The 12,928-nt window shown below is 42.3% G+C and overlaps 1 protein-coding gene across 12 annotated transcripts in view; it reads left to right on the top strand.

Moving 5' to 3' along the window:
* The window catches only part of PTPRD (protein tyrosine phosphatase receptor type D), a 1,386,996-nt gene that overhangs the window by 1,258,471 nt on the left and 115,597 nt on the right, over positions 1-12,928 (top strand). For all 12 annotated transcript variants that reach the window (XM_083419250.1, XM_083419244.1, XM_083419248.1 and 9 more), the window contains 2 exons: positions 1,377-1,470; positions 10,879-11,088. In XM_083419250.1, coding sequence (XP_083275376.1) covers positions 1,377-1,470; positions 10,879-11,088 — 304 coding nt within the window. The remainder of the gene's footprint in view (positions 1-1,376; positions 1,471-10,878; positions 11,089-12,928) is intronic.

The following is a 12,928-nucleotide window of genomic DNA, read 5'->3' on the forward strand; positions in this document are numbered from 1 at the left end:
TGGCTTTAGATACCTATTACGTCCATAAATTACCATATAGCATATATTCAACACAAAAAAGCGACAATTTGTTGTTGACAAAGTAGAGCTGGACATATAAAGGGCCCCATTACCTTCAGTAGCTCAGGGCCTCAGCAAACCTAAATCCGGCCCTGGCTGGCAGCCACAGTTAAAATTGAGGCCACCAGCAGAGGACCCCATTTCTCCCCAGAAAACCCTTCGGAGTCATGCTACATGGTGATGTAGGATTCTTCCAGGCCACTATGGGTATTTATTTATTTTAGTCAATAAATTTCTATACCACTCTCTATGTAGTGAACACATTAGAACAAAATACAAATTTGCAGAACCCCTTTCAATTCCATCAAAGCCCTTTTGCCTCCACATTTGATTCGTTTGAAAAATTCAGTAGCAACACTCACAGTTCAATCCTATGCATGTCTTCTTGGAAGTAAACCCCAACGTGTTTGGCGAGGCTTAATCCCGGATAACTGGGTATAGGATTTCAGCCTTGATACTTCAAAAATTAAGCATCAGAAAAAACTGACCTGAAGATGTTCCCTTTTTCTAATCCAAGTTTGTTATAATTATTACTGGAATAGACTGATGTTTCGGTTTAATGATCCATAGTTTCAATCCCTACACCGATAGTGAGTAAAAGAACAAATCCTATTTAGGTCTTTTAAAATGTATTTTATTCCTTTAATTGTTGGCCCTGTCATCCAGCTAACTTTGAGGGCCAACAGTACGATAGCAAGTCTAATTTTTGTTTTTGTTTGGTTTCAATGTTCGGAGATCACAAATGCCATCTGCTTTAAACTGTTTTATAAACCTAAAAATATTGATCAGTGCAATCCTGTGCATGTCTACTCAGAAGCAAGGGTCTATGACTTCAGTGGGATTTACTTCCAGGTAACTGTGTATAGGATTGCACCCTAAATTAAAGGTTAGTGTAAGTAGTATTTTATTTAAGTGAATTTCTCTTTGATCATTACACCTTTGAGTTCCCTGCACTTTTTACTGGAAACTCATTTATTTGGCTACATTCATAATATTTAGAGCGTCAATTCATGAAATATCACCATGAGTTTAGAAGATACACCCTTCTTCCCTTCTGTTAGACTGAAACCCTGCTCAAGGAATTGAACCCATAGAATTGTGAATTAACTTTATGCTGGCAACCTGCACGTTATATCAATTCATTTCAGTTGATGAGAAGTTTTCATGCCCAAGATATGCAAAGAGGTGGTTCTACTGGAGAGTAAAGAGGGTTTTTTTTACAGATTACTCCACATGGGAGCATCATGAAACTGAAGCAATATAAACACACTGTTCCCTTTATGCAGGCCTCATCTTATGCTTTGTTTTCTTTGCAGAGGTTACTATATAGTAATTGTGCCTTTGATAAAGAAGTCTGATGGAAAATTCATGAAACCACGAGAGAGCCCAGACGAAATGGAATTAGACGAGGTACCTTGTGCTTATTTTAGCTCTTCTTTCCTTGTAAAATTGTTTGTGATAGAAGCAGCCTTAATGATTGTGTCCAATTAATGTACCCATGTCAGCAAATTTGACTTTTTTTAAAAAAAATAAAAATCTTATCATTTTGTATTGGAGTTCGCCTCTGGGGATAGAAACAAAAAGCTAATTACTTAAATTAAAAGACATTAAGTTGCAATGAAGCACACACACTGTCTGATCTTTGTTGGCATTAATATTTTATTCCTTGCCGATTATAAGACGTAATGCAGTAGGTGAAATGAGTTGTCAGCAAAAACTTAATCACCATTGATATGAACTCCAATAAAGGTCTGGTTCGTTTAATGGGGTGTTTGCCAAAGCTGAATCACATGCTAAGTTGCAATTTGCTCTGCAGTTTAACATTTGACCTACCTCTCAGTTCTCTTTACTTGATTCTCCTGTGCTGGTATATGTCTGTCTCAGGCTCGTTTTCCTCTATGCTCCAAGATTAGGCACAATGAGAGAGACACCTTACATATTCACCGAATAGCACTGTAATAACTGGGCTGTTAATTAACATATATTTACCTGTCAGTTTCTATCTTGCTTGTGGGCAAATTACTCCATTAATTTCAAAACATCCCATTATTTTGACACATATGGCATTTTGAAATGATTGAATTTTTTATTTTTATTTTTTTTAAAAAACCTTCTCGTTCAGTGTATTAGTTAATAGAGAGAAGAGTAAACTCTTTACTTGAAAATTGCAATCCTGTCTAAAGATGTGTGCGGAAGTACTTTATACAACACATCGTCCGACTCAAATTCAGGTGGGCACAACTGAATTTGGAAACCCCCAGTTATTTTGGGAACAACCAATTATGATTCTTGGATTGCATTTTCACATGCTCTCAGACCTAAGATGAAAGGACATCTGTGCGAAAGGTAGACATCAACAACACTGAACTACTTGCAAAGTAACCTTGGATGACTTCCCTGTGATGAACTTGCATAGCATGCTTGAGTGTTCATATGAATTCAGCACATTCAGATGCAGGGAGTGTGGGTCACAAAGTGGAAGGAAAGGTCTTCAACCGATACTGGCCCCTTTCTGTTAACAGTGGTACTTGTTAGTTTGGCATAGAGAGCTTAATCTGCCTAGTAGAGTTTGCATTATCAATGCTGAAGTTCCTGAGGACCAACCTACACATCCCTCTTAATGTATATAATATGTAGCTACATCTTCGGTTTTTCCTTAATTAATTAGGTGGAGAGTGGAGTGTTGTCTGGCCACAGCAGGCAGGGAAGCTGTTCCCTCCCCAGCTGTGATCCCCAGTGGAATTTAATCCTGTGCACAGCTAGAGGGCTTAGTAAAAGGTGAAAGATTTCTAAGATCTGAGGAGAAGCCATAGGTGTGGCACATAGCTATTAATGATAAATTAACATGTGCTATTATGGTAAGACGGGACACAGGTGGCGCTGTGGGGTAAACCACAGAGCCTAAGACTTGTCAATCAGAAGTTCAGCGGTTCAAATTCCTGCGATGAGGTGAGCTCCCGTTGCTCAGTCCCTCCTCCTGCCAACCTAGCATTTCGAAAGCACATCAAAGTGCAAGTAGATAAATAGGTACTGCTCCGGTGGGAAGGTAAACGGCGTTTCCGTGCGCTGCTCTGGTTTGCCAAAAGTGGCTTAGTCATGCTGGCCGCATGACCCGGAAGATGTATGCCAGCTCCCTCGGCCAATAAAGCGAGAGGAGTGCCGCAACCCCAGAGTCGGTCACGACTGGACCTAATGGTCAGGCGTCCCTTTACCTTTACTAAAGTAAGATGGAATATGCAGGTGAAATGATTTTGAGGAGATGTGGGAGGTATTTTTAGAATTTGTGCTGTTGAAATAGAAAGGGGTCAAACCATCACAAGAGGTGTTGAAATTTTGGGAGGTTGGATAGTTACAATGGAATGGTCTTGGGGATGGGGTGTACATTTTTGCATTTATTTATTTGTTTGTTTGTTTGTTTGTTTGTTTATTATTTTTACTTTGTCAAAATGAAAAATGCTACATACAACACTGGACAAGTCTCCTGTTGCAGGTTCGTCTACAAACTCTTTTTGGGGTCTTGATACCTCAGCAACATTCAAAGGAAGTCTCCACGTTCTAGACATCTGTAGGGTCACAACATGGGTACCCACCCACACATTATCAAAATTACAAAGTGGATACGGTGCTTAAAATTTAGTAGTCACAGAATTCCCTTCCTTGCTCCAATGGGTGATGTTCAAAGGGCTTTTACCTTGGCCCACTCTCAGGCTCTCCCTTCAGCAATTCAAGAAGGCCGCTATAGGAAGATACCATACAAGGAGAGGCTCTGGGCAGCAGGAAACAACGGAACATGCCCTTCTTCATTGCCAGTATTATATAGACATTCGAGCCAAGTTTATCCAGCCCATCCTATATAAATTCCCAGGGCATTCAGAAGAATACAACATCTCCTTATTACTACAGGATGAAAGCCCAGTCTGTGAAATGCTCTCCCCAGGGAAGTTCGCCTGGTGCCTTCACTATACAACTTTAGGCGCCAGACAAAAACCTTCCTTTTCAACCAGGCCTTTGCCTGCCTTGATTTTCTGTACATCCTTTTTAAAATGCTGGCTCTTTGGGAGTTTTTTTAATTGGATTGTTGGTTTTTTTGGATTTTATGTATTTTATATTTTATGTGAACCGCCCTGAGACCTTCAGGTATATGGCGATATAGAAATTAAATAAATAAAAATAATAATTAATGAATTCCTACTCAGGTCATCTCAGTTATCTGAAAATTCATTATCATGTGTGAGGTATTCCTGTTCTGTGTTATAATACAGTATCTTCTTGTGTCCCTGTCCTTGTGGCATCATTTTTTTTGTATCGAGCATGGTTTATGCACTTCGCTCATATGAGGGATTGAGGGGTTTCCTTAGTGCTGTCAGTATTAGCTGTACAGTGGCATGACCCCTCTCTGTGGAAGAGGAGGCAATATTCATCAAAGCCTATACCTTGCCTATATACTCCCCCAGCGGGAGGAACCATCCTGTTAACTGATGGTCCTCCGGTCGACTTTTCAAATAGAAATTCATTGTAGTTTAGTCGTGTCCAACTCTTCGTGACCCCATGGACCAGAGCATGCCAGGCACTCCTGTTTTCTACTGCCTCCCACAGTTTGGTCAAACTCATGTTAGTTGCTTCGAGAACACTGTCCAACCATCTTGTCCTCTGCCGTCCCCTTCTCCTTGTGCCCTCCATCTTTCCCAACACCAGGGTCTTTTCCAGGGAGTCTTCTCTTCTCATGAGGTGGCCAAAGTCTTGGAGCCTCAGCTTCAGGATCTGTCCTTCCAGTGAGCACTTAGGGCTAATTCATAGTAACACCAATTTCCATTTTCTTCACAAACAACAACAACAACAAAACCCTAAGGAGCTTACTCTCTTTGAATTGCCCTAACAAAAATATAGTCCAGTCTCATTTCAGGCACAATGTCTACACAGATTTCCTCAGGACTTAATAGAACCCATTGGTCATTGTTATGAAGAATGGGAGGTCTCTGTATTTCTTTTAAGCCATTAGCCAACTCCATGACTTTTGGCTGTGTTTTGCTTGTACTAACAACATTCAGTATGTGCAGACTGCTTGTTTTAATGTGGTTTCTTCTTTTTAATGACCTGGAGTTGTCTAGAATGGCAAAAAGCAGCTAAACTCAGTTTTAGTTGCCCTCAAACACGGCGGAACAATTAAAAATTCAACAGTCCAGTAACGGGACCCAGACCATTTTTAACTTGCAAAACTACACAGTCCATTTCAGCAAAATTAACAGATTCCAGTCTGAATTCTGTAGTTGACATTGACCTTTCTCGCCATTAAGTTCTTTGGGTCTGTGCTGCTGCTGCTGTTGCCGCTTTCCATAACAAAGGGTCATTTTAATCATCGTGCAAGTTGTGGTGCATTAATCTGTATAATAGTTTGATAAAGGACATTTATTAAATTCAGAAACATTTGGGGCAGGATGGGTTCTTTTCCATTTTTTACAGATACAATTGAGACCACATTGTAGAATTAATGGTGGAAGAAATAAGATATGCATTGACTGGAAAATGAAAATTGTTTCTGATCGAGAGCTGAAGCCCTTCATATATCTTTCAGAATTGCTTCCAATAGTAACTCACGAGGGGACGGGAAACATCTCCAAAGTGAGCTACTCTTCATGCAGCGACTCTGAAGTTTCTGATACTTTAGATTTTTTTAAAGCTTCTAAGAGAACTCCCTGTTTTAAGTTGCGCACGTTAATACTGTGCTCATGGAATGCCTATACAAATATTATCAATGCAGGTGTTCCAGCTTTGCAGCGGTGATACATCTATCCATAACAATGAAGTATCGGGAAACACAGTGACTTCAGTGTTCTCTCTGTAGGCAGAATTAGCCTTAGATTAGATTTTGCCCTTAAAGCCAAATTCCTTGCCTCTGGAATTGCCATGCATTGTTCAGTCACTTTTCATGGAGAACGCAGATTGTTTCATGGTCACATTGCCATAGTTCATTGTTTCCTGTGTTGTCCTGCTGCATGTTTTGTGACTTTTTATCATTAGTATTTTTCAATAAAGCACAATTGCAGCTCTATCCTGTCCTGTGTGTGAACACATAAAAGACAATTGAGGCCTCAAATGGTCCTTGTGCTTAAACATTTTCTTTATTCTCAGTCCATGCACTTTTTAATGCTTCTTGTTGGTTGCTGCAAGGAAATTAGTGATAAATAGCCTTTCTTAATTACCTCGGTGTCAGTTTCTGTATCCGCAGAGGAGACGATCTTTGATCACTTGTTTCTTCTCATTTTTCTCTCAGTTGTTTATAGCACAACAGTATTATTTTGTGATTTGAAAGAAGTAAGAGAACACCAGTAATTAACATGAACAAGCACTGGCAAAATTAAGAAGCTATTCATCATTAATCCCTACCTCCCCCACACCCCCACCCAGTTCAGCAGGAAGGAATTAGAGATCTTCAGGCAGGAAACCTTTAGTTAACATTGGAAAGGGTATTTGCTGAATGGGACTTCTCACAGTGTTGGCACTGATAAAAGTATTGGTGGCTGATATAGTGGTATATGTGAAAAGGATCTAGGGTGTCTTGGCTGACCACAAGCTTAACATGAGTCACGAGTGTTATGCAGCAGGAAAAAAGCTAATGCTATTCTAGGCTGCATCAACAGAAGTATAATGTTCAGATCAAGGGAAGTAATAGTATCATTCTATTCTGCCTTGGTCAGACCACACCTCGAATACTGTGTCCAATTCTGGGCACGGTAATTTAAGAAGGATGCTGACAAACTGGAACATGTGCAGTGGTGCCTGTCACTTGAGAGGTGCCCAAGTGCAGCTCCAGTGTGCTCCAGCTGAAAAAAAAGCTCTGCCCACTGGCAAGGTGGTCTCTCAAGTAACCTTTAGGCATCTTCTATCACATGCAGTGTCCAACGTCTGCAACAGAGTATGGAGAAATAAACTAAAAGAAAGTAACATGAGCCCAGATTGGCCATTGTTTCAACGATAATGTAGCAAACCTCACACATAAATGCTATCTGCACAGCTGAAGAGAAGCAACTACCTCTCTGACCACTAACTTTTTGCATTACGGAAGTCTGGATCTTGAGAACATACTTCCAGGGCAGACATAGGCAAACTCGGCCCTCCAGATGTTTTGGGACTACAACTCCCATCATCCCTAGCTGACAGGACCACTGGTCAGGGATGGTGGGAGTTGTGGTCCCAAAACATCTGGAGGGCTGAGTTTGCCTATGCCTGTTCTAGGGCGTACCTCCAACAGCAACTTCCAAAAGCGGTAGGTGATGAAACCATTTACTCAATGAGGCCTAGAAAACTTAAGGAAGGGTGCTGATGGATCTGTAGTAAAAGCTTTAGAAGATGCTTAAGAATGTTTACATTTGTGCTCTATAAACCAATTTCAACTAAGAGAGAGGGAGGGAGGGAGGGAGAGAGAGAGGACTGTATTTTCCTTTCATATGCTGTTCAATTAGAATCCACTAAGCACTGGAAGTCCCACCATCCCAGCCTAGTGCATTTTATTATTCTGTGAACCAACAGTGAAGATGATATTATTTCATGTAAGACTCTCTCAGCAGAGTCAACTAATGCCACTAACTTTTATGCTAAATGCCATTTATATATTTATTTTCTGCAAAAAGGGTGCGTGTGGCATCTAAATATTGCATTTTGTGCCTTTTGTAAGTTCTGCCTAGCTTTATTTTCTAAGTACATTGCATTTAAACTTCCTTCAGCTAAAATCCTAATATTAACATGAAAATGCCTTTGCTAAATAATATTAAAATGCATTTCTAAATGTTGTGAAATCTGCAAGAAGAATGTATTACAAGAATCTGCAAGAGTATTACAAAAAAATACACACAAGAATAAGAACATATTATGGACAGAATCTGGAAGGTATTTGGGAACAGATTTTGATGACTTCATTGCTTTTCAAATTAACCTTGATAGGGAGGGGGGAAAGCATCTCAAGGGATGCACATGATGCTAATGATATATGACAACAGCATCATCTATAACTAAAATATGAATGAAGGAAGGGGTGCACTTCAGGTCTATTCATTCATGTGATTTAGAGTGAAATCTTCCTCCTCTCTTACTTACGCTAGTGCAGAGACATACACATGTAATCACAAATCTTGATTTCCAAATAAAAACCAATTTCTCAGTTCTTTTGGCACGGGCAAAAATAAATATTTTGTACAGTTGTCCCTTTACAAAATTTTACTCCTTTGATTCTAGAGACCAGACTTATATGTAACTTCAGCTTCCGCAGTTAAGGACAAATGTAAACGTCTTTTTCTACAATATAGTTTTCTGTACTCTCCTGAACCTAAGCATACCTGGAGGCAAGTCCTGATAGTGCACACAGTCCCAAGGGCAACACCCAAGATTAGTCAGACAGACCAAATGGTCAAAAACTGGTCCAGGTATGATATAACAAGCAAGGCCAAACTCCTGCCTCCAGGGCTGGGACCTGGGGTCCGTCCCAAATTCACAGGCTGGTGGAGTTCCTGAAGCAGCCAAGCTTCATCAACAGAGAAAGTTGAAAGTTCGCAAGCTTGATTGATTGTCCAGCTGAGTAGCTGTGTCTCTCCACTTAACAAAGCCGGTGGCCCTCACCTGCCCTGAGCCTAATCTAGCTGAGGGACCACAACATCCTAATGAGTCCCATGATCTCCACCTGGCCCCTAGTGAGCTGGGCTGTGTTCCCTTACCTGCCTCAGTCTCCTGGAGTGCACTTCCCCCTCTTCCTGACACCTCAGAGCCTTCCATGTCTGTGAAGATGGGGAAACCTCTGGTTCTGATGATGTGTTCCCTCCGCTGTCTCCCCTGAACTGTTGGCTGGCCCTGCAAGGTCCTCTGATGTCCCGTGAGTTCCTCGTAGGTCCCCAACCTCCCCTTCTCCATATTCAGCTAGTCCTGGTGTGTACCATTTGTGGCTACACCCCTCGCCATGATCTTCTTCCCTTTCCTCTGTGTCATTGCCAATCCATGGCATGTTCTTAGAAGGTCATATGCACTCCTCTTACTAGAAGCTTACTAGCATATCTTTTAAACATTTTTGCTAACTGAATACTTATTTGATTCCTAAACCTGTTCACTGGTATAGACATTCTGCAGCATAGACATAATGTCACAATTTGTGGCATTAATAGTTAGTTAAACACAGTGTGTGCTGGGCCTGGGGGTAACCCATGAAACACGGTCCAGGACCGGTCCAGAATCTGAAGGTTCTGCTGGGAGCCAGTCCAACAGGGCCAAGGTAGGATACAAAGCAGGAAACCAGGCAAGGGCAGGTACAGGATCTCAGGCAGGATCTGGCATAGAGCAATGTTGCTCCCACAACCTGAGGTGGGGTCCAACAGCCTTTTATCTTTGTCGGGGCAATGGCCGGTCCTGATCCCCTGGCGACTCACCTCCCTGTCTCGCCCGAAGGCAAGCACTCCTCCTGCAAGTCCTCAGGTCTCTCCTTCTCCCAGACCTTAGTCTCTGCAGCTCAGGAGACATCAGTGAGTTACTGGACCCAGGGACCCCCTCAGCCTCCCCTGAGCCAACCGGTAGTAGAGCAGCTATAAGTGATGGCCCATCTGAAGGCAACAAGGTAATGCCCGCATCTGGAGCCAGGGCCAGGTCAGGCCCCTGACTTGGCCCAGCTGGTGTTTGTTGCAGGGGAACCTGTGCAGACTGGAACTCTCCAGGATCAGGCCCCAGACTTGGTTCAGATGATGCCTGAGGAAAACTATCCAGTGCAGACTGAGTCTCCTCTGGTTCCGAGTCCAAGCCCGAGTCCCAGGACATCTCACAATGTGATGATAAATTAGGACCTTTGTACTCACAGGAGGAGTGCTCGCCTTTGGGCAAAACAGGGAGGTGAGTCGTTGGAGGATCAGGACCAGCCGCATCTGTGGCTTCTTTGGGGGCCCGCAGACACTCGTCTGTGCAATAAGCCAAGGTTTGGTTTAGCATGATGTGTTAAACAAGCACTAAGCTAACTGCATAAATGGTGTAACTTTTTTAACAGTTAGAAACAGTTAATTTTTCTTATTTAAAAAAGTTTTTGGGTGTGGGTTGACTTGCAGTCTGTTGATGTCGTAATGAGTGCCGTAGATCGCTTACCTTTTTTCTGTACTGGCTGTAGCATTTAAAAAATATTTTGCTTCAATTTTGCAGTAAAAAGCCATTAACTTGATGAAAAAAAGTGTCTTGTTGTTGACCGTCATTTGATATGTGATGGGGGGAAATGGTAATACTCATATCTCAAATGCCTCGTAGTCTTTATTTTTTGTGTGTGTTTTCCTTTAAAAAGAATTAGTGTGGACAACAATATCAGTAACTAAAAACAAATTTTAAAAAATCTGATGTTGACATCCTCTTCTTGCTAAGAATGAACAGTATATATGAGATTTACATATATAAATGAGATTTACAACTACTCTATGCATTTCCACTCAGTAGTAAGCCCATTGAATTGAATGGTACCTACTCCTAGCTAAGTGTAACAGAGGTTTTTCTGGAACTGAGAATGAGGCTGCAGGTTGTGTGAAACTCTAAAGAGGCGTACTACTTAATATAAAAGTGCTGGCATTATTGTAATTTATAGCACACTCCTGTACATTTCTATTGTGAAGCAAGCCTCCTGGGACTTACTCCCAGATAACTGTAGCTGGGGTTGTCATGAAATGACACTGAATTTTATTTTTTGTAGTTCCTAGGACTTAATACATTTTTTAAAAAAAATCAGCCTGTCAATAAGTTACATTAATCTTGTTTACAGTTATCTTTCTGTTTTCTCCCTTTTCTCTCTCTTTTTCCTCTCCTACCCCAAAGCTACTTAAAGAGATAGCACGGAAACGTCGAAGTATTCGTTTGGGGAGGGAAGCAGATTTAAAGCCATATATTGCAGCACACTTTGAAGTTCTTCCTACTGAGTTCACCCTGGGGGATAAGAAACAGTATGGTGGTTTTGAAAACAAGCAGCTCCAAAACGGCCAAGAATATGTCGTCTTTATTTTAGCTGTTATGGAGCACTCGGAATCCGTAAGTTGACTGCAAGTTTTATGCTGTTCCTAAAAATGTATCTCTCCAATGCCACCGTAGCATTTGAGCAAACGCTTGACATTTCTGTTCCTTTCATAATATTAATTGCATATTGTGGGAAGTGGTGCTTTCCCTTCACTTATTTGAAAGACTTCTCCAGTTCTGGATAAGTCTCTCTACATAAAAGTAAAGATCCTTTTCACATACCCAGCAATGTGGATAAGTTCAGGGCACAAGGATGCAGCAAGTTTTCCCAATGCCTAAATTGCCTTATGGATTGCCTTTATTCCAATATGCACATGCCAGATATATATGATTTCTCCCACCCCTACTTGCACACATGCAGGCAGTGGCGTAGCGTGAGGGGTGCAGGGGGGGGCCGGCCGCACCGGGCGCAACATCTGGGGGTTAGGGTTAGGGGGCACAAATCCACGGGTTAGGGGGCGCAAATCCACGGGTTAGGGGGCGCAAATTACTTGCCTTGCCCCGGGTGCTGACAACCCACGCTACGCCACTCGATGCAGGGCCAGATTTAGGTTTGATAAGGCCCTAAGCTCCTGAAGGGAATGGGGCCCTTTGCGTGTTGAGGTCCCCAAGACACCCCTACCCCAATAACTCACACATCACACAGGATTTTTGTTTAGGGTTTTTGGGATAATTTTGGCCACAGCTTTATTAACATACATGGATGTGAGTGGTTGCTTAGGCATTGGTTAGGACTATCTGTCCCCCCGCCTTGGGGACAGAACTGACTTCCGGATTCCAGTGAAAGTCAGTGAGGGGAAACAATATTGGGGAGAACTGGAGCTGCGACACAGGCCCTTAGCTTCTCCCCGCATGCTCCCAGGGGCTTACGCGGCCCAAACCAGGGGTTTGGATGAAAGGATGGCAAGCCCCTGAATTCCTTTAATGGAATTCCCTTGCAGCAGCAGCATTGGAGGGGCCAGCCCAGCCAATCCTTACCCCTCCTCCAACCAATGTTAACCAATACCTAACCGCAACCTTACAAGTTGTGACGATTTGCTACGCAGTAGGCAAAAACCAAATGGCACCAGCCAATCAGCCAAATGGACAAAATTCCTTCCAGGCCCCTGCCCCAATGGCAGACGACCCCATGACAGGCATAGCAAGGTCAACGCATAAGACCCAAATCAAGGGAGGGCGGGCGGGTGATCCGGTGCACACAGAGAAAGAGAAAGCAGATTGCTGTGTGCACTGCTTAAAAAACCTCTGTTCCCACCCCCAAATTGGCAACATCAAAATTACCCCAGCAACTCAGGCTACCAATCCCTGCCAGGGCCAACCATCCCAAACATGCCTAGCAACAGCGGGATGTCTTGTCTGGCCCCCACCGCAACATGTGCTCTCTTTTAATGACAACACGCTTTATATGTCCAGCTGTTGCTAGGCATGTTTTTGCATTTGCTGTGCAATTGGGGTTGGATCCTTTAACATCCACTCGCACTTATTGCTTGTTAGTACTTGCACAAAATAAGTTATAATATGACCTTGAACACACCGCAGGAAAGATGCATCCTAGTTGCTGGGGGGAATGAAGATAAAACTAGAGAGATTCCAAGGACTAGAAAATGAGGCAGAAGCAGGGGAAATGCACTAAAGGGAGGGCAAAACAGCAGATCTTTAGAACCCCAGGGATTCTTATCAATTCCAAACAACTCACTCATCAATCACAGCTCTGACTTCACTTCACTCATTAGTTAAACACACTGAAAGGCAGGAGAAGCCATATGACAGAAATAGTTTTGAATGGTAGTTGCATGTTTCGTTTCATAACTTTCTTTCAAGGAGGGCTAGAGACTTAGGGTTTTTTTAAAATAGA

The sequence above is a fragment of the Podarcis tiliguerta genome, assembly GCF_965153285.1.
Source record: "Podarcis tiliguerta genome assembly, chromosome: 17".
In the NCBI taxonomy this organism is placed as follows: Eukaryota; Metazoa; Chordata; class Lepidosauria; order Squamata; family Lacertidae; genus Podarcis; species Podarcis tiliguerta.